At 38.8% G+C, this 21,686-nt stretch overlaps 2 protein-coding genes across 8 annotated transcripts in view; both read right to left on the minus strand.

Annotated features, from left to right (window-relative positions):
* Window positions 1–11,698, minus strand: part of ERLIN1 (ER lipid raft associated 1) — a 38,833-nt gene extending 27,135 nt beyond the window's left edge. For 2 of the 3 annotated variants that reach the window (XM_004268451.4, XM_033425793.2), the window contains exons 1-5: window positions 11,541–11,697; window positions 11,149–11,272; window positions 9,040–9,121; window positions 4,631–4,677; window positions 3,189–3,250 (exon numbers count right to left, since the gene is read on the minus strand). In XM_004268451.4, coding sequence (XP_004268499.1) covers window positions 3,189–3,250; window positions 4,631–4,677; window positions 9,040–9,121; window positions 11,149–11,261 — 304 coding nt within the window. In that variant the 5' untranslated portion in view covers window positions 11,262–11,272; window positions 11,541–11,697. Of the gene's footprint in view, window positions 1–3,188; window positions 3,251–4,630; window positions 4,678–9,039; window positions 9,122–11,148; window positions 11,273–11,540 lie in introns of all 3 variants that reach the window. The other variant, XM_049697115.1, reaches the window with a different exon arrangement.
* A 1,986-nt stretch (window positions 11,699–13,684) lies between these two features.
* The window catches only part of CHUK (component of inhibitor of nuclear factor kappa B kinase complex), a 35,450-nt gene continuing 27,448 nt past the window's right edge, over window positions 13,685–21,686 (minus strand). For 2 of the 5 annotated variants that reach the window (XM_004268452.3, XM_033425790.2), the window contains 5 exons: window positions 19,276–19,372; window positions 18,836–18,983; window positions 17,755–17,885; window positions 15,665–15,764; window positions 13,685–14,920 (listed from right to left, as the gene is read on the minus strand). In XM_004268452.3, the coding sequence (XP_004268500.1) occupies window positions 14,891–14,920; window positions 15,665–15,764; window positions 17,755–17,885; window positions 18,836–18,983; window positions 19,276–19,372 (506 nt within the window). In that variant the 3' untranslated portion in view covers window positions 13,685–14,890. Of the gene's footprint in view, window positions 14,921–15,664; window positions 15,765–16,930; window positions 17,166–17,754; window positions 17,886–18,835; window positions 18,984–19,275; window positions 19,373–21,686 lie in introns of those variants that run through there. The other 3 variants (XM_033425786.2, XR_004482631.2, XM_033425787.2) reach the window with 3 other exon arrangements.

Below are 21,686 nucleotides of genomic sequence, written 5' to 3' on the forward strand. Positions count from 1 at the left end.
CTTGATGTGTTCCTTGTGCCTTATTCTCCAGATATTACTGCATTTGCAATTCTAATGGGCAAACTTCATATTCCATACTAAGGAGAGTATATATTATCTTGGAGGTAATAAGGAACCGTCAAAAATTGAGCAAGGGCATGACACAATCAGATCTGTACTTTGGCAGCCCAATGAAAATGAATTGTGAGGCATATAAATCAGAGGCAGGGGAACTGTAAAGCAATTACTGCAAGGTAAAAGTTTAGCTAAGAGGTAAAGAGGGCCTGAACTAATTGAGGAACAGTGGGAATGAAAGAAGGAGACAGCTCCAAAAGACCATTTTCAAAAAGGCAGTTTTTAAAGGCTGTTAAAAAAAAAAAAATGACTGGCTAGAAAGGAAAGAAGCTAACATTTCTGGGCCAGACTTTATATCAGGCAATTTATATACATTATCACTTAATTCTCACAAAAAAAAATCTCCTTATTTTGCATAATATGAAACTGAGAAACAGAATTTCAGAAATGTGCCTAAGGGTACATACTAGAACGTGCCAGAACCTGTACCCTACTTATTAAAACATGCTTTCTCCCTTCAAATCCAAGACTTGCTCTACTCGCCTTCCCACGGAGGATACTAGATGTAACCGGATTCCAGATCACAACAGATGAACAGGCCATCAATAAATGCTCGCTGACTAACTCATCCTCTTGATCATTTCCAAATGAGTTGGTGATACAATAGTTTCCTCTTTATCTCTGGCCAGAAAACAAGCACTATCTCCCCTTCTTCTATTTTTTCAATCATAGTCCATTCCACTGATTTGTGACCAGGGAAAGTAGATGATAAAAGACAGGAAAATACTTAATTGCTGAAAAATATAATCCAAATCCACTTGATAGTAATACAGGTTGCTCTCTCTTCTGAAATTCTTTTGCTATTTGTGCCTGTACCAGTGACATGAAACTTAGCACGACCTTACATTCCTATATATATACGTATGTACGTGTATATATATACGTGTATATATAGACACATATATATAAATATATATATGTATATACATATATATATATTTTTTTGGTGAGTATCATGTCTTCTCGAGTAAAATAAAAAGCCCTTAACGCAAAGGCTCTAACTTCACCTTTTAAAATTGTTTTTGCCAACACAGTATCCTGACATAGTAAGCATGCAAATTTTAGTAGTAAGGATAAAAATAAAATGGCAGATCTTTTTAAAAACTTTATTTTATTATAGTTGATTTACAATGTTGTGTTAATTTCTACTGTATAGCAAAGCGATTCAGTTATACATATGTACACATTCTTTTTCATGTTCTTTTCCATTATGGTTTATCACAGGATATTGAATGGAGTTCCCTGTGCTATACAGTAGGACCTTGCTGTTTATCCATTCTCTATAATAGTTTGCATCTGTTAATCCCAAACTCCCAATCCACCCCTCCCCAACAGCAACCATAAGTCTGTCCTGTCTGTTTCTGTTTCATAGATAAGTTCATTTGTGTCATGTTTTAGATTCCACATATAAGTGGTATCATATGGTATTTGTCTTTCTAACTTACTTTACTTAGTATGACAATCTCTAGGTCCATCCATGTGGCTTCAAAATGACATTATTTCATTCTTTTTTTATGGCTGAGTAGTATTCCACTGCATGTATATACCACATCTTCTTTATCCATTCATCTGTCAATGGACACTTAGGTTGTTTCCACCTCTTGGGTATTGTGAACAGTGCTGCAATGAACAATGGGGTGCATGTATCTTTTCAAATTATAGTTTTGTCTGGGTACATGCCCAGGAGTAGGAACCTCCATACTGTTTTCCACAGTGGCTGCACCAATTTACGTTCCCACCAACAGTGTAGGAGGGTTCCCTTTTCTCCACACTCTCTCCAGCATTTGTTATTTGTAGACTTTTAAATGATGGCCATTCTGACTGGTGTGAGGTGATATCTCATTGTAGTGCTGATTTGCATTTCTCTAATAATTAGTGATGTTCAGCAGCTTTTCATGTGCCTGTTGGCCATCTGTATGTCTTCTTTGGAGAAATGTCCATTTAGGTCTTCTGAAAATGGCAGATCTTTTGATTGAAAGCAGGGTCTCGAAGAAACCCAAGTACACCCATGTTCATAGTAGTATTATTCACAATAGCTAAAACATGGAAGTAATCCAAATGTCCATCAATGGATGAATGGATAAACAAAATGTGGTATATACATACAATGGAATATTATTCAGCCTTAAAAAGGAAGGAAATTCTGACACATGCTACTACAACATGGATGAACCCTGAGGACATTATGCTTAGTCAAAGAAGCCAGTCACAAAAAGACAAATACTATATGATTCCATTTATGAGGTTCCTGGAGTAGTCAAATTCATAGAGAAAGAAAGTACAGACAGAAATGTCAGAAAGACAGAAATGGTGGTTGCCAGGGCTGGGAGAGCGGGTGCATGAGGAGTTCTTGTTTAATGGGTAGGGAGCTTCAGTTTTGCTGGATGAAAAGAGTTATGGAGATGGATGCTGGTGATGGTGGCATAACAATGTGAATGTATGTAATGTCCACTGAATATTTAAAAGTGGTTAAGAAGGTAAATTTTATGTTACATGTATTTTATCACAGTAAAAAAAATTACAAAAAGAAATCAAACATTAAAATGGTTGATCTTACTTCAGAACTCCTAATTAAGTTTTTGATCTGAACAGTACTCCATCTCTGTGAGTTTTCATCTTTTACCAAGAAAGTGTTCTCCCCACACTGAGGACTTTCAGATTGCTTTGCAAGTTGTAGCAAATCTCAACTAGAAAAGATTTTTCTATGGTCACAAATCCATGTAGCCAAGGAACTGATCAGTTATAGACTTTTAACATGTAAGGATATTATTTCTCATCCTGACTGGATAAAATGCTACTTTCTAGAAATTCTAGAAATAATCAATGACTGTCTTTTTCTTAGATACACTCAGCTCAGCATAACACATACAGTTGCAGAAAGTCAACTCTGTTGACCTATTTCTGTCGCCATTCCCTAGGAATGGAAAATATTCCAGCGATTATTTTTTTAAATATATATCAGAAATGAATGAGGTCATAAAACTTTCCTTAGGGAATCTATTCCTATTCCTTAGAGAATCTCACAGTTACAGACACTCTGATTATAACTATAACAGAATAGATGGGTACCATACCTGCACAAGGGGCCAACATATTAACCACTTCTATTCGGTCAATATAGATCATGACCCCACCACTAAAAACAGAGAAATGGAAAAATGTGAGCCAAATACAAACCTATTATGTTCCTAGATTAATTCTACATCATCAAACAAATCCCACATGATAGAAATTTAGAAGGAAAATCTAAAGACATATACTACTGATTGATTAAACTGACCTCACTGATCACTACTCAAATGACCTTGCACACACTCACCTGGCTCTCTCATAACCAAAAGCTCACCTCTGTAACTGCTGTGATCAAAATCAGCTCACAGGAAGACTAGACCTATAACCTAGAGCTGCTTAGCACTTTGCCCTTATTAAATGAAGTCAACAGCTAAGGCAGTGCACTTCTCAAACTTCTCCATCAAGGAATCAGGTAAAGTGGTTCCCCAGAGGTATGGAGGCCAGCCACAGGCTGAAATTCTTTTGATTCCCTTCTTTATCTTAATCTACTTTTCATCTGTATTTATTCTAATATGAAAAGAAGAATCTTCCCCCAAACCTTGAAGTAAAACTGACACTCCAGAAAGATAGGTCTTGTTAATTAATGGCTTCCTATACTTCCTGGCCTACTGGCACAGACCCTGAGGAACATGTGAACCTCAATTTAAGATACATGAAGTTAAGAAATTTTGAAACTATACAACTAAGCCTTGCTACCAACTTACAACAACATTTTTTTTCTGATAAAAAAGCGTAATACCTGCTCACTGAAAAAAATCTGACAAATACATGAAAGCATGAAGATAAAAATAAAATTTACCCAACATCTCATCAGCTGCCAATTTTGAGTCATCTCTAAAGGGAATCTATAAAAAAGTTACAGATGGACCTAGGGAGAACTTGTATCAAATACGTTAACTTAAAACAGAGAGAATTTGCTCCCTCTTTAAGAACATTTCTGTGATATTTTGGTCATTTAAAATACAGAATTTAAAACATACACTGAACTTTATACTCTTCTTCTGATACAATTCAATGTCTGATTATACTCTAAAAATAATTTGGGCCTTGCTTGCCTTTCTTGCCCCAAAACTTTATACAGCAGTGATTTTTCAAAGTAAGGTCCTCAGATCAGCTCAGGATCACCTGGGACTTCTACTAGAAATGCAAATTCTCGGGTCTCATTCCAGACCTACTGAATCAGAAACTCTAAATTAGATGGCATTTAATACTACAGATGACAAGGTAAGCTGATTTCATTTTAAACTATCTACTGTTAGTTTAAAATGGCTCCTAAGATGGAAAGGTCCTATTTGGAGACAGGGCTTTTCTCAAATAATGCTCAGAAGAGAAATCCCCCTGGGTTACTACGATGCCTATTTGAAAGATGTTTAAGTGATCACAGCTTATGAACAGAAAATACATCTGAACCAAAGGGAGGTTGGTAAGCAAGGGGAACGCTTACCTTGTTCCACAAGGCACATTTTTAACTTCATCAGTTTGCAGTGTTGTCTAGGGAGGAAAAAATATCTCATCAATACTCAGCACACATATCATCAAAGAACCACTGGTCCCAAAGTAAAATCTCTAGAGAACTGCTGAAAGGTATGTACAGGAGAGCTCCATTACAATTTTAGTCCCCAAAAATTAGCTATCAGAGCAATCTCTTTTTGTATCCTGGCAGACATGAAAGACTAGAGACAGAATATTTTACAGTTAATGTCTGAGTCAAGATGCACCAGGAAAGCTTCAATACTCAATCTGAAAGTTTCAATGTTTAATCTCTCAGTCAGTCCCTTATTTGCATGGAGCTGGCCTGGGACTGCAAACTACATGGATTACCCACAAGGATACTACTCCTAGGATTTGTACTCTGAACTCTGATTCCACTGCTAATATTAATGGTTACAATGAAGGCAAAAGATAACTATTATATGCATACAAGCAGTCTTCAACTCAGAGGGGCCCTTGAGCTCAACACCAACCTTTTCCTCTAAAGCTATAGTCAATATTTTAGTTCAGGTCCTAGAGATTTCTCAGACAGTCTCTCAATTTCCTTTTTAAAAGAAATGCCACCATCAGCACTGCTTCCTCCTTGTGAACCAACCATCTGGTACTTAATTACTCTGCCCCTGTCACAACTTGGTTCGGATCCAGAATGACTCCCTATTGCACTTGAAGGCTTCCAACAGGAGAGCACATAATGAGTGTATTCTGGACACACTGCACCATATTAAGCCCACAGCAACATAGTACTTTATGGAATACAATGGAAAAAAGAAGCATGGTCCTTGTTTCCAAAGAGCTCACAATCCAACACAGGAGATAAAATCCTTACAAAGCAATCCATAACAGGTACAAATAACAGAGTATAAACTGAATTGTTAGGTATTAAGTGATAGAGTAAAATAATCATTTGAAAAGCTCTCTGAGGTGAAATATTTATAAGCCCAGTCTAGAGAAGGAGAAATAAGAACAGATAAGGCAGAGAAGCATCTTAAATTCAATACGTATCTATTCAAATACACAAAGTTGAGGACAAACTATGTGTATAGGTGTCAGGAAGCAGTTGGCTTGCCTGGAGCAGAAGGGACAATATAGATGAGAGGTGAAACTCTGAGAAGAGAACATGATGATGTTAGGCAGAGGGCCCTGAATGTTTGCTGGGGGGCTTGTGCTCTCCCTAGTCCACCTTATACACAGCCACAAACAAACCTTTCAAAAATAGGACTTTTCCTTCATTCCTTTGCTTATGTGTGTTGTGGTTCTCACTATCTATCATATCTGGAGGCAAGAAAACCAGCTGGGAAGCTAAAGTAGTAATTTATTTAGGTTAATGTAGAAAAGGCCATGGAAATTTAAAGCTTTCAACCCAGGAGATACAATAGAGAAGGGATCTGATAACTAGTTTCATATAAAATTCCAGGAGGAAAAAGAATAGAATGTTAAGTCTGGGGTTAAAAGGGTGATAGTAAACATTAGTGACAGGATGTAGGTAGAGTGAGGGAAGTTGATAGAGGTGAGCTCAATTTATTTTATTTCCTTCAAAACATTCACCATATTCAACTTCCAAATCAACTTTAAATATACATTCCTATTTAAACCTAAAGGATATTCTCTAGTCAATTTTCAAACCAAGGAGAACTAGGAAAGAGTTCAAATGTTAAATCTTCAATTTAACTTCCTATCTTCATGTACTTTTATACTTCTTTTATATTACCTCAAAAATTTCCCCAGTATGAAAGTTTATTTTAAAAGTCTTTGGTTTTGTTATATAAATATATATTTTAAAGGCTGAAGGTTTTTATATTTTTCTAAAGTTTTTTTTCTTACATCATATATGGGATCTCACATTTCCCCAAGATGCTTCTTAAATATTCCTTTCAAATGCCAAGTCTGTTAAGCCATTTGTTTATATAAGCTATGTCTTCTAATGTGCTCCAAAACTTCCTAAAAATAAGTTTCTTTATCTCATTCTTATGAAAACAACTTCTTAAAAGGGTTTTATTAATATAATTCTTTCCTAGAACGTTACAGTTTCACATATAAAGACAGACCATTTCTATTTAGTCATATTGACTCCAGCAGTAAATCTTTTTACTAATTTCATTTTCATTTCTTCTTTTTTAATAAGATTATTTATTTATTTATTTATTTATTTATGGCTGGGTTGGGTCTTCGTTGCTGTGCACGGGCTTTTCTCTAGTTGTGGCAAGCGGGGGCTACTCTTCATTGCGGTGCACAGGTTTCTCATTGCAGTGGCTTCTCTTGTTGCAGAGTATGGGCTCTAGGTGCGCGGGCTTCAGTAGTTGTGGCACGCGTGCTCAGTAGTTGTGGCTCGTGGGCTCTAGAGCGCAGGCTCAGTAGTTGCAGTGCATGGGCTTAGCTGCTCCGCGGCATGTGGGATCTTCCCGGACCAGGGCTCGAACCCGTGTCCCCTGCATTGGCAGGCGGATTCTTAACCACTGCGCCACCAGGGAAGTCCCTCATTTTCATTTTTTATGACAGTTTATCACTCTATGTGTTTGTGTGTGCATATGTATGAATACACACACACACACATAAATATATAAACACACACACACTGTGTATTTGTTATATATGTAATTAAACTCTAAAATCTATTTGTTTATTGTCTGTATCTCTTTTATATATCTCTGCATCAGTATGACTCAACATACTAAGCTCCAAGAAGGCAGAGACAAATCTGCCTGGCTTTGAACAAGGTCTAAAAAAGCCCCTGATCTCTAAGGGTCTGATGATGCCATTGATAACATCAATATAGACTATTTAAGCTGTTGATGGGTTCATGCAAATAAAACCCCTTGTTTCACAGAGGAGTAACTGAAGTCTAGAATGGTTAAGTGATTTCTGCAAAGTCATGTAAACAATTAGTGGCAGAGCCAGAGCCAGAACCTAGTTTACAGGTTTCTGGCCCCATGTTCACTACACCATACTGCTTCCAGAGAAATCAGCTCAACTTAACAACTTTCACCACAAGTAGAAAGGTCAGAAATATAAACGTGTTATGACCCCTGCCTTCAAGAAGCTTGGAGACTTTCTGGAAAAAAAAAAATTCACACAAAAACTTAAGAGAACAATACAAGACAACGTTATTAAAGGAAATAAGATCAAGGGCCAAAATTTACAATACAGACTTTAAGGGCTATGGAAGAGGAGGAGAAGGATTTGTGATGAGCCTTAAAAAGGCTGCCAAGATTTAGACAGGAAATAAGGCATAAAGAGAGAGATGGTGAGAGAAGAGGTAATAGCATCAGCCTAGGCAAGAGTGAATAAAATAAATATGGGAAAACAATATGGAAATCAGTCTGACTAGGGGAAGAACACTATACTTCACTTTAACAGACACAATTCTTGCCCCAAGCCATCTAAAAGGGAATTGGAGGGAAATCTGGAGGATTTAAGTATTCATAATGAAAATCTCACTTAGCAGGAAGCCTAGACTTTAAATTACAAGATTAAATACACTGAATTTTCCCGAGCCCTGAAAAATTAGCAGCGGAGAGTAGACAAACTTCTGAATCCAAAGATTTATAATCACACAGTGCCTGCAAAAGTAGTAACAATCTGGGCTTCCCTGGTGGCGCAGTGGTTGAGAGTCCGCCTGCCGATGCAGGGGACACGGGTTCGTGCCCCGGTCCGGGAGGATCCCACATGCCGCGGAGCGGCTGGGCCCGTGGGCTATGGCCGCTGAGCCTGCGCGTCTGGAGCCTGTGCTCCACAACGGGAGAGGCCCCAACAGTGAGAGGCCCGCGTACCACACACACACACAAAAAAAGTAGTAACAATCTAATCCTGTTTTGTCATGTTGTTACCTCAAAAGATATTTACTAAGTGTCTGTTCTCAAGAACCAGCCGCTTATTTAAGATATTCTGGGATGCTGTCAAAATAGAACACTCACTAATGTTCCACGCAAAAATGTGAAGCAGAGAAGCTGTGTATAAAAATTCAGATCCTCCATGTTAACAGTAGCCCAGGAGCTTACCTCTATGGAAACCAAACACCATTCTAAACCAAGTTATCACTGGTTTATATCTCTAGTTGTGTTTCAAAGTCCTGCTTTTATTTTGACAGCAGCAACACAAAACCTGCTGCATACCACTATATAGATGGGAGAAGTGAGTCCTTCCAAGCCGCCTAGCTCATACTTCTAATATACCTCAAGAGAGTGAGGTGGTTCAAAACCATAACTTATGCTGTGACAACTGTACTCTGAACTTTTAACTCCTACAATTAAGTAAATACTACCATTAGCTTAAGAAATGAGGAATTCTATCTCCACCCATGAATGTGGTCACTGTTTCGCTCACACCTGTCTATCCAGTGTGGGGGCTTCCCTAGGAATCACTCACCTGCACAGATCTGAACGTAGTAATGAAAGGCAACATGATATGATAGCCTGGTCCACTGGGGCTAGTTAGTAAAGCTCCTCCCCTGCAAAAAGATGTTTCAATTTGACAAGATTATAAAAAGAGAAATTCTCTTTCCAAATCTAAAATGCTATAATAAATATTCACTCTTACTCATGCTATTGATCTACTAAAGCCTCACTAACATGAGTTACTAATGATGAACAACTGCTGGTCCCTAAAATATCTGCCACACCTACAAAAGTGAAAAGATCAAATTAAACTGCCCATGTTACACCTTGTTTCACAAGTTCTACCAACCATACCCTCTGGGTCTCCAGCACCACTCTCAGGTATAAAGATTCTCTTTGGTCTTTAACCTTTTGAGAACTACTTGTGAAAAAAATTCGAATGGCTCTCAGTTGATGTACTTTAATTGTACATAGCGTGAGCCAGATCAAAACACAATACATTTAATCACCAGGCTGAATAAAAAATAGATAACACAAACTTTCAAGGAAGGAGAAAATTTCTGATGCTCAAGATTCTTTTAATCTACCTACAAAGCAATTAAAATGCTGGGGGCGATTAACATACACACTACTATATATAAAATAGGTAAACAACAAGGACCTTCTGTATAGCACAGGGAACTATACTCAATATTTTGTAATAACCTATAATAAAAAATCTGAAAAATAATATATATAAATATATATATGTATAACTGAATCACTTTGCTATACACTTGAAACACAACATTGTAAATTAACAATTTAAACAATTTTTTTAAATCAAAAAAGAAACTTATTTGGAACAAAGAAAAAAATACTGGGGGCATAAAGCCTCTATAAAATCAACAACAACAACAAATTAGCACGGAAAGATGAAGGGTGAGGGGATAAGACTACAAATAGATATAAGTGTGGACTTGTTCACCAAATTCCAGAATGTGAGAAACATGAAAGCACATCTTGCAAGTTATAAAAAGGAGGTAATTTGGAGGCAAATATAAAAAAGAAGTCCTATTTTACATAATGAATAGTAAATTAATATAACTTACCTTCCTATCTTGAAAATATAAATAGGTTTGCAAAGAATTCATAACAAATAGCTAATAAAAGATGAACTGTTTGCGGTCCAGCCCTAATTTTTTGAGAGCCATACCTTGAAATGTTCTTGGATTTACTGTCAGGAAGACAATGCTGAACTAGATGGAAATACAGACTAATCTGCCATTTTTTAAATGCCAGACCCCCCACCTGCTAAGATATATCACTAAAATTGTATTTGAAATTAGTGCTTCACAGGGAAGACTGTTTCTAAGACTCAGGATGGATCTAAAAGTAGAAATATTGGTTTTATGGGATGACAAAAGCCGGCAAAAAGTTGAAGCTCTTTCAAATACATCGTTATCGCAATTTCTCCAAACTGTCCTCTGTCTATATCAAAAGAACAGGTGGTAACTACGTTAAAGGAAAAGCTATTCATCTCAGCTAGAGATCAACACATTCCACACCACTGCTTTCCACAACCTGAAAAGACAGGGAAAGGTGGGAGGAGGATGTATCTGTCACAATCCTGTGTTTGTCTCCCAAGGTCCAGGAATTTAACAACTGTCATGGTCTTAATGGCCTTACAAGCCCAAACCAGACACCAGGACTTTTTAAAGGAAAAAAAAAAAATCTAAGAAACAACCACAAACAGGACCAGAGTTTCTAAATAGCACCTACAGCTGCAACTAATGGCCAGTACAGCTGTATGGAATTTAACAATGATTTATCCATTTCTTCAGCCACAGGTGGAGTCACCACTGCCTTCCACCCTTCATTTTTTTCTGCAAATGACTGAATTTACTGACTACTAGGAACAACTGCAGGGAGTCTTAACCTCTGCACACAATGTACATAGCACTGAAACTGTCCAACACCTGGAGGATGCTCTGCAAAAGCCTGCCACAGCTTCCATACTCTCCCTAGAGCTGCGACGAAAGTCACTTCCTAGGACTGGAAAGAGCTCCCTGACACCGCAGAGGGAACAACTTCCTAGACTCTAATGGGAGTCTCCCTTCTACCTGCTCTAGAACCTGAGCTGACTGCACGTGCCGCTCACCTGTAGTACACGGCCAGGTGTCCTTCCTCGATCTTGTGGATGGAGGCGTAGAGGAGGACAACCACCAGACCCACCACTCCAGCCACCAGAACGCGTGCTTGAGTCATATTCATCCTAGTTCCTCCTGGATGAGGAAGGAACGGGGCCCCAGCCCCGTGAGTGACAGGCCCACCTTCCGTTTTCCACCTCGCCCTCCCGCGACCTGGCCCCCTCCCGCAGGCCGAGCTGAGGAGTCCCGTGCCTCTTTTCCCTCCTCGCAGAGCCCGCTTCCCCGTCGCCAACCCCTCCGCGCGAGCCGGCCCGTGGGTCGCCCCTGCTCGGTGAGAGTCTTGACACCCCCCCCACCCCCACTCCCACCAGCCGCTCCTCCCCGCCCAGGGGAAAGCATTAACTGAGAAGGGGGCCAGCCGCAGACTCCGGACGGACGCCGACCCCTCGGCCGCGCCCCACCGATCAGTGACGCACCGCCCCCCGCGTGCACGTGAAGTCTCCACCCGGGCCGCACCAACCGCGGCCAAGAGCCGGCCCCGCCCACCCGCGGGGCACTGCGGCTGCGCAGACACGCACACCGACGCTGCGCTTGCCCCGCGACTAGAGACGGGGAGCGGACGGGACAAAATTCTTGCCGCCGCCCGCCGAGCTATCTCGCGCGAAGGTACGTGGGCTCTCTACTCTGTACTGCTGGTTTCCTGCTCCGGAAGACACGGGAAATCGGCAATGTGGAGTAAGGAAGGAGGCAGAGGAACGGAGAGGGCCTCTGAGACAAGGGACTGGTCAGCGTGTTCTTGTGCAGTCACCTATTAACGTGCCAGAATGCTGATCCAGGGAGGGCTTTATGAAAGCCATCCAAGCAATAAGAACAGAATAAACTAATAAGCAGTAAACGTGGGTGTGTGTTGGAGGGTCCTCCGGGAAGATTGAAGACAATGAGCATTTGAGCTTCCTTGAAGCCTGTGTGATGGAAAGGAGTGGGATGCCAGGCTAGGCCCAGATTTTGAAAGGCGCGAATGCACTTTTTCTGTAGGGAGGGAAAACTGGATGGCTAGAGAATAGAGACAGACTTTCTTTTCACTACATATTTTTCTGTTCTTTTAAATTATGCATTATCTGCATGTATTACCGGAAACAGAAAGGACAAAGTGAAAGAGTAGATGGGAGTAAGAAAGATGGATACAAAGGAAATAAGGGCAGCATGTTAGAAGAGGTTGGGCAGTAATGGTGTAAGCCTTGAAAGGCTAGCAGTGGGACCACAACTGGACAAGGTAGAATAAGGTTGGAGGGCTCTGTAACCTCTTGGGCAGGGAAGTATGGGAAAGCAGTACCTTAGGGCCAGTGAGTCTACAAAATGGCTTAGAGTGGAGACAGGAGACAGGGAAGCCAAGTTGTTAGGAAACTGCAGGCCCAAGGTTACAATGGTAGTAACAGTGGAAATGGGAAGAGGTAAATAGAATCAATTAAAATCTTCTTTAAAGGAAGCCCTCCCAGACCACTGTACCTTCTCCCTTCAATAAATGCACTTACCTGTATCATTCATTTGACTTCTACTAGGAATGTATGGGACCGTGTCTGTACCAGATAAATGTTATTTGCAGAGCTTAGCTATTTTAACTGATAAAAAGCAAAGAGAATGAAAAATAACTTGTCCAGCCTCTGTTTTCTGGATGGATTCTCTTAGTTTTTCATAATATTGCTTGAATTAGGGAATGAAATGGATATAATGCACAACTGACACTTAACTCTGAAAAGTTGTCAGCCAATAAAGTGTTCAACTCATGTATCATAAGCAAATTTGAGGTGCTCGCACTATAAGACCGTTCTGACTCACACCACTTGCCCTTACGTATCACACAGATCAGGCTAGCCTGAGATCATATCAGCCACAAACCATAAATATGGTCCCACCCTCTACCAGATCTTTTATCAGTTATTACAATGATATTTAGAAAAACACATGGTCATTTAAAAAATCCTTTAACAATAATTTCATTCCACATAAACATTCTTATTGTACTGCCTGTGTTAACTTTCCTGATCTTCCCATTTTGCTCAATATCTTCCAAGCAATAGGTACCCAATAAATGTTTATTGATTAAAACCTTCTAGAACTGGAGAAGCAAGAGAGAGACTGCCTATTTTAACGGCTGGTAGTCAGAATGTCCATATTCAGAGAAACAGCAGTACCAGATGACTAGAGTTAGGAGAAGACGACCCCAAGCTCTCAAACTTAGATGACTGGGAAAATGACACTACTAGCAAAAATGGGGATGGTGTAACTAAGACAGCAGTTTATAGGGCAAGGTATGAGCACAGTTTTTAGACATGGATAGTGTTGATAGGACATCTCAGGAGAAAAGAGTATATTAAAGAAGCTACCCAATACTGTCTTTACCATAAGTCCTGTTTCATTCCTAAGGAAAGTAAACTGAGAGCCCATTATGTTATTCTGTGCTCCAACGCTGCTTCACAGAATCTTCACATTTTCCCAAAGCATATTCAATTATTATAATCTGATTTTAGTGAATAGAGGTTCAAAAAGTAATTTAAAAATTATTTAATACACAAAGTGAAAAACTGTCTAAAATACAAAAGAATTTCACATTTTTCTTTAAACAAGTAACACCTTCTAAATTATTTAACAGATGATAGACCCACAATCCTTTATCTGAAACCCTTGGGGCCAGGTGTTTCAGAATTATGAAATTTTCAGATTTTTAGAAAGGTAATTCAGTGCATATGCCATACTACATAAACCCCAGGCAGGGTCTGTGGCAGCACCCTACCCCCAAACAAGCAAACACGTTAATATTTTTACAGCAAAAAAAAAAAAAAAAAAGAATATTCACACTAAATGGGATAGATTCAATGTCAGTTCACGTTGGATGTGCAAGCAGGTGAATTCTGTCACCAAACTTATGAAAAACCTTGTTATCAGAGCTTTTTGGGTTTTGGAATTACAGATCGGGAGTACAGACCTTTATAAATTTATATGACAAGACATGAAAGATTCCTTAAACAAAAGACCCATTTATACAAATGAAAACATAGATAAGCTTTCAAATACATTATAAATTAACAGGCATCTTTTCTTTGATATTATTAAATGTACATCTTAAATACATATACACATAGCACACTTAACAAGATTTGAAAGAATCAACTGGTATTAAAGGCACAGATGCACAATCCCTTCTGTAGGAAAGGGATACAGTCAAATGTGCATTTGGGATTGAAATTGAAAATGGGATTAAACTAACTCCTTATGATGCCGGGAAAAGCACTGTTGAGTGCAACACAAGGAGGTAGGGTTTATTCTTCAAGAAGTACAATTCTACTTGCAAACAGTCTCTTCCACAGAAACACAGGCAAACAATTTTTACTTAGAATACATGTTAGTTGAGATTTTCTTCTCTGTATACATTACTTTGGCCTTATGCCCAAAAGTTAAATGTTGAAAGATAGTCAAGTTAAATAAGTAATGTTTTATCAAGTTTGAAGACAAATGGATTCCAACGATGCTCCTAAGTAGCTGTAGTATTTAAACAAGTCCACTGAGTCATTAAATTCTATCTGTTCAGAGGTTAAAATTACCCAGTCAAAATATTGCACTGTGAAATCATGTGTAGTTTCTGATCATAGTCATTTCTTCCATTGATGGGTGTCTGAAGAATGGTTTCATAAGAGAAAAACAAATTTCCAACATTTGCAGCAACAACTTCATACGTTTGGGTCAGTAAGTGGCAAGTCATTCTGTTAACCAACTCCAATCAAGATTCTAAAACCAGGCATGAAAAAGATACAATTAGATATTGACTAAAAGTGGTAGGTATATGGGTGTTCATTTCTGCAAGTTTTCTGTATATTTGGACATTTTATAATCAAAAGTTGAAAAACCAAAAGTACAAATAAGTTGCAATTAAAGAGTTTAGTTTACCTTTTCTGCTAACTAAAAAAAAATTTCAGAGTTTTTATAAATATTTGAAGCAAATAATTAAAGAGGAAATAACAAAGAATTAACATCAAGACTAAATGTAGTGAAAGTTAATCCAGTAAACATTTTATTGTAGTTTCTCCAAGTTTTAACAAATCAATAATTCACAGTAACCAAATCTTCATATAAACACTTCTATAAATTATAACCATATTAACATTCATTTTGCATACAGCAGTTACTATATTTGAATTACAGTACAAATCATGTCCAATCTTATTGGAGAAAATTGATTGCTGAAGCAAAAAGTACAAACCATTCGATTTCAGTGGTCACACTGCAAAGAAAGCTCACTACTCATTTAACTTGACCAAAAATGCTATTGTTGAAGATAACTGATGACATAATCCTAGTATATCCATGAATAAGAGAAGATGGGGAGTTGAGATCAAGCATTCCTCAAGTGCTCTTTCCTCTGAGTTCTATTCCCCATCTGCATCCCAAATGCCAGATAAATCTAGCATGGAAAGTTAAATCCTTTGCACCCAACATACCTAAATCAGACATCTGTATCCATATAAAACTTACCATCATACTGTTGCCCTGTTTCTCATTTGCTTCATGCATAATAGTGCTTAAATGGCCAAGACAGTTCAAATTTTCTTCTATTATTTGTGCTAAAGTCTCCCTGTGGAATGAAAGCAAAGAGGCATACGAATTTCCTCTATTTTCTGGTCTTCAGGGTCAGGATGATTCTGCCCTTCCGACAACACTGCAACCCTGCAACCCTGCAACCCAATGCAGCTGATTCCTGTAGTCTTCAGTTTCCTCATCCCTCCCACCCACAGGCAAGAGTCCTGTTACTCCAAGCTGCTGCCTCTGCCCAGCTCTAATAATAGTGAGTCCACTATAACTGCAATCTGATTTTCCTCTGAAATATAAGTGGCACTTATATACAACTTTTTCCCCCTGAAAATGCTCACTGGGGGGAAAAAAAGAGAGATCCTGTGGCACAGCTAGATGAAAGATCTCTTTGTTTCTGAAACATTTCCCTTTCCTTATAAGTAGTAAAAAACATCAGCATGCTTACTTCAGAGATACACATGTAGGGGAGGAGATACAAAAGTACAATCTTTTCTGCAAATATCAGGGAAGGTGAAAAAAACTGTTTGGAAAATACAGATGAAGCAATGAGAAAGCAAACAAGCAAGCTGATTCCTGAGGACAGCAGAAGAAACCTGTGACAGGGGAGCTGCCCAGAACCAAGAAGTATCCCTGAAGTTTGTATTTGAAGGAAATCCTGAATTTGGTTTCCACCTTCTACACTTCCCTCTTCCATATGGCCTCCATCCTTACCTTTTACTAACCCTCAGTCCCTACCCGACTAGAATCAGTTCTAAGCCATGGAAGATAGTCATTATTAGCTTAGAACTAAATTCTCATTCAGCTTATTCAACAGATAGAAAAACTGAGGCCAACAGTTCCCAATCCTTGGTGGTTAAGTACCGCAGGTACATTTGAAGTTTTCCTTTATAATGTATTCCTACTGGAAAATGTATTTAAAAATTCCTGTTGAATATACTTTTGCAAACAACCACAACCTCACATTGAAAATCACTTGTACAGAGGTAACATTTGCAACCATTTGCATCCCCTAATAAACCTACATGCCTTTAATGAAAGCAAAAAGGTATTAAATTTTATTTGTGTCAATTCTGATTAATGGAATATTTCCTCAAGTCCATATAATTAATTATAGCCTATGCTGTAGCTGTGGATGTATTACATTGGGCCAAATGTATAATGGCCCCGAGATATACCCTGGAGCTTGCTTTCTTTAAGAAGATAAAATACCTGGTATCAGCTTGCCTTCCTGCCATGTGCTTTTCTCTCATAAAAGCAGAGTACAGAATGTGCAACTGCATGACCTCCTGAGCAGTGATGTTACATGGCTGCACCTCTGCAAAACTAATTATGGGCAGAGCTTCCAGGAAATGCTGGTATTGTAGAGGTCTCCATGAGTTGTGAGAAAAGTGACAATACACAAGCTAGCAAAGAGCCAATGGCTCTGGATACGGCACATCTTATGCTGAGAAAAATAACAGAAATAGATAGTCATTCAGCTTTTAGCAGAAGAGTAGGAATTAAAAGAAAATATAGGACTTCAAACGAGTTATTTGCAAAAATGATTTAAGGCACTGAAAAAAGTCATTTTAGAAATACTAAGTTATAAAATGAGTAGATTAAACTCAATTCCATTAGAGGGTTGATCAAGGGCCCTAAAATAATAACTTCAAAAAGATAGCATAATTTCTCAGAGATAAATGGTTAAGTGAGGAATATAGTTTGGCTAAAAGATTTGATAAGCCAATAACAGATAAAGAACTTAGAACCTGGACTGAGCTAATAAGAAGTAACATTTGCTGAAGATTCACTTCCCAAGCATTTTATATACACTGTCTAGCTGAATTTTCACAACACTTCCCATTTTACAGGTAAGGAAATGTGAACATTAAAAGAGTCAAGTTAACTGTATAAGGTTATTACAAAGAGACAATCAGGATTCAATCCTGGTCTATAAGGCAGTGAAGAATATGTCTTAACCACTGCACTCTACTGCCTCATTCCTACCACTGCTCTTGAAAATACAACTATCTATTTTAACAAAGTGAACCCACCCATCTTGAGGAGTTACCACGCATGACAGAGGATGTTCACGTTCTGCTGAAGTTGTGGGCAGCCATGCTGATGCCTGAGGGGTTACACCTTCTAGACTGGATCCTACAAGGGACCGAGCAGAGCTCTGTGTCTGAAGGAAAAAAAAAAAAAAAAAAAGATTACAGGCAAGCACCTCCACACATTCATATTCCTAAGACTTAACATTTCTATCACTACTTTTATGCATAACCAGACTATTTCTGTATAAATTTATCTCTACTCTTACACACCCCTACTAACTATCCTGTCCTTGACCCCTTTCTTCATTGACTAAAACTAAATGTATCTATCCTTCTATTCTACTTTAGTTGGAAAAAAAAATCTCCAGTTGAACAAAGGACTGGTTTTTTTAATCTAGTCAGGCACAGCTACCCCCAAATTGGGTTGGGATACCACACTGGTCTAGGGTTGAGAGGAGTATAAAAACAGGAAACCGGAAAGGAGAGAGAGAATGAAAGATGATCATGAAGTCCTGTATCAGAATTGCTAGGGAGACACCAAGCAAAGAACATGAGCATCAACCCAACATAAAATACACATGTCCTTATATATGGAATTTAAGAAAAAAAAAAAAGGGTCATGAAGAACCTAGGGGTAAGACAGGAATAAAGACACAGACCTACTAGAGAATGGACTTGAGGATATGGGGAGGGGGAAGGGTAAGCTGTGACAAAGCGAGGAAGAGGCATGGACATATATACACTACCAAACATAAGGTAGATAGCTAGTGGGAAGCAGCTGCATAGCACAGGGAGATCAGCTCCGTGCTCTGTGACTGCCTGGCGGGGTGGGATAGGGAGGGGGAGGGAGGGAGACGCAAGAGGGAAGAGATATGGGAACATATGTATATGTATAACTGATTCACTTTGTTATAAAGCAGAAACTAACACACCATTGTAAAGCAATTATACTCCAATAAAGATGTAAAAAAAAAAATACACATGTCTTCAAGAGGACACAGATCATGCTGATAAAAATCCCTTTTGCAGGGAGTAACAGCAAATCAATGTCATATTACATAATTCATTAAAAATTACTTACACAGGCAATTTTAAGGAGATGCCATATTTCTTTCTGCCTCTTTCCCTGCATAAACATGACAGTATTGTCAGCTTCTTTGATGTTACTGAGGGCCATTTCCACCTTGGGCAGTAGATCAATAATCTTCTGCTTACAGCCCAACAACTTGCTGGAGAGGTAAAATCTGTGTCAGACATTTATACATCCCCCAAGACTGTACCCCATACTCCCAAACCCAGCTGGGGGAATGAATCACAATCAGCATAGATTTAATGACTGATCTGCAAAGCAATGCACACAAACAGGACACATAAATGCATGCAGCTGTGGTCAGGGTTCCCAACGTACTGCCAGTACTCTTCCTGGTTCTAGTATATTTACCAGAAAAGGGTATTACACTTTGAAAGGAACATGATAAAAGTATCCTGGCTTTTCAACAGTAAGGAAAACAATATTTCTACCTCAAATGACCGAACAGCTCCTTGAGAACCCGATCCTGACTCTGCACAGTATGCACAATGATTTTCACCATCTCCGTGCTGTCGCTGTAGGAGTGATCTATAAAAGATCTCAGTCAGTAGGTATAACCTCTCTTCTGCGTGAACATATCAGCCTCCAAACAAAAAATTCCTAAAAATCTGAAACTAGTTTTAATTAACATCTCCATTTAATTTCAAAGCTAAATTAAGATAAAAGATTTTAAGATTATATATCTATAAATAATCATATAACTAAAAATGAAGTCTGTGTGTTTGTGTGTATATAATGTATATATAGATTTATCACTGTATCTTCAGTTATAAGAAGAATCATCTTGGCTACCTTAACCCATACTAACCCGAGCCCCAGACACATATGCAGCTTTCTGGACAAGAGATCATTTTTTCTTGGATGATTAACATAATTTGTTTAGAAGCAGTAAGACAATTGATCAAACTTTCACTGACTTGAAGGAATCCCAGCTAGGCTTGCTTGGAATTTCATGTTTATCCATCTGTTTATACCCATGAAAACGTTGAAAAAAGCTGACCAACTTAAGCCAAATCTGATGCACTAATAAAAGGACCTGTAGACACCTTGAAAATTCAGTTTGAGGGTAGTATGAAATATTAAAGCAAACTGGCAGTTGACAAATGTCCTCAAATGGGATGGCTGTGTGGTCACAGTGAGTAGGTTCTACCGTTATAGATGCCATCTCATTTAAAAAACAAACAACCAACTACAATTAATTGTAATATTTCAGAAAATGGTTATTTAAATTTTAAAACATTGGAAGGTTGCTCATGGATCATGCTGGTATTTCCCCGGACAATAATTAGTCTCAAATGCAAAACTATTATTATTATTATTTGCTATTCTCTACTTAAAATTTTCTCATTTAACCCTCACAGGAGTCCTGTGAGATGGCTACTGTTGTTACCCACATTTTACTATGAATGGAGTATCGAAAGAGGTTTAAAAAAAGTTGTCCTTTGTTAGCACTGCAAAGACTTCGCCTAGCACTCAACTTGATTCCCCACACATCTTTTTCTTTGTCTCTCCCTCAACAACAACCAGATACAGAGACTCCAAAAAGGCTCCTCTCCAAACAGCACTTCTTCATAAATCCCACGGGCTAGGCCCAACAGCTTTCCCATATAACTAGCTCTTTTAGATGGTCAAAGACCTTAGAACTTTAACCTACTCCAACATAAAGAATGAAGAAAGTTGGTTTTCACCATTTTCAGCTGAACAAAAGTCTCAAGGCAACTCTAAACTGGAAAAGACACCAAAAACTATACCTCAAGTGTGATTACATAAGCCCCAACAATAGACAAAACTTCTTGTCACAACTAGTTTGTCACTCAAGGTGACTATCAGTTCAAAGAAGCTATCTGGATAGCAAGTTTATTTCTAGGCCCTGTGATATGCTGATATGCATGGCTACTGCAAAGTTTTTATAAAAATAATCCAAACAAATGTTATCAATGACTGTGGAAAGTTAATCCACTGAGTCAATGGATGGAATTTTATATACCTTCATCTGCAAAATCTGATTCATTGGCCAGAAGAGAGTAATGAATATCGATTAAAGAAAAAAAAAATTAGCCTTGCTCTATTTGAAATCTTAAATTTCAATATATTACTCTAACCACAACTTTATCACTTACATCACTTTTTTGTCAATATCTTCAACTTTTCTGTCCTCTTGTCAGCAAGATCCTAACCCTACATCAGTCTAACCACCTGCTCTATCAGTTTCTGTATCCAAGCTACTAACCACTACCAACAAAAAAAATTGTACTATCATTCTCTCTGTTGTAACTACTAATTCACAGGGTTTCACTTCTGCTCTGGATTCTTTTTTTTTTTGCGGTATGCGGGCCTCTCACTGTCATGGCCTCTCCCATTGCGGAGCACAGGCTCCGGACGCGCAGGCTCAGTGGCCATGGCTCACGGGCCCAGCCGCTCCACGGGATGTGGGATCTTCCCGGACCGGGGCACGAACCCGTGTCCCCTGCATCGGCAGGCGGACTCTCAACCACTGCGCCACCAGGGAAGCCCTGCTCTGGATTCTTCATAAATGTCTTGGATCAGCAACATCTGCCATTGCACACACCAGCTTTCAAAAATCTTTAGCATACTCCTTAAATCTACGACGTCACACCTCTTCAATTACAGATAAACCCACTTCTTACTTCGGGATAGGAGGACATAAAGCAGTAAGATCCTCACCTTCCAACCCCTATACCCACATAAGTGTCTGTATCCACACACATCCCCCCCCGGCAATTATCAGTGGCAACAAGCCCAACACCTCCTACTATTCTCTGGAGTCAGCCTCTCAAACTTGTTCAGAGACTTCCCTCTCCACAGGCTTTTGGCCCCAAGC

This window comes from Orcinus orca, chromosome 14 (assembly GCF_937001465.1).
Source record: "Orcinus orca chromosome 14, mOrcOrc1.1, whole genome shotgun sequence".
Classification (NCBI taxonomy): Eukaryota; Metazoa; Chordata; class Mammalia; order Artiodactyla; family Delphinidae; genus Orcinus; species Orcinus orca.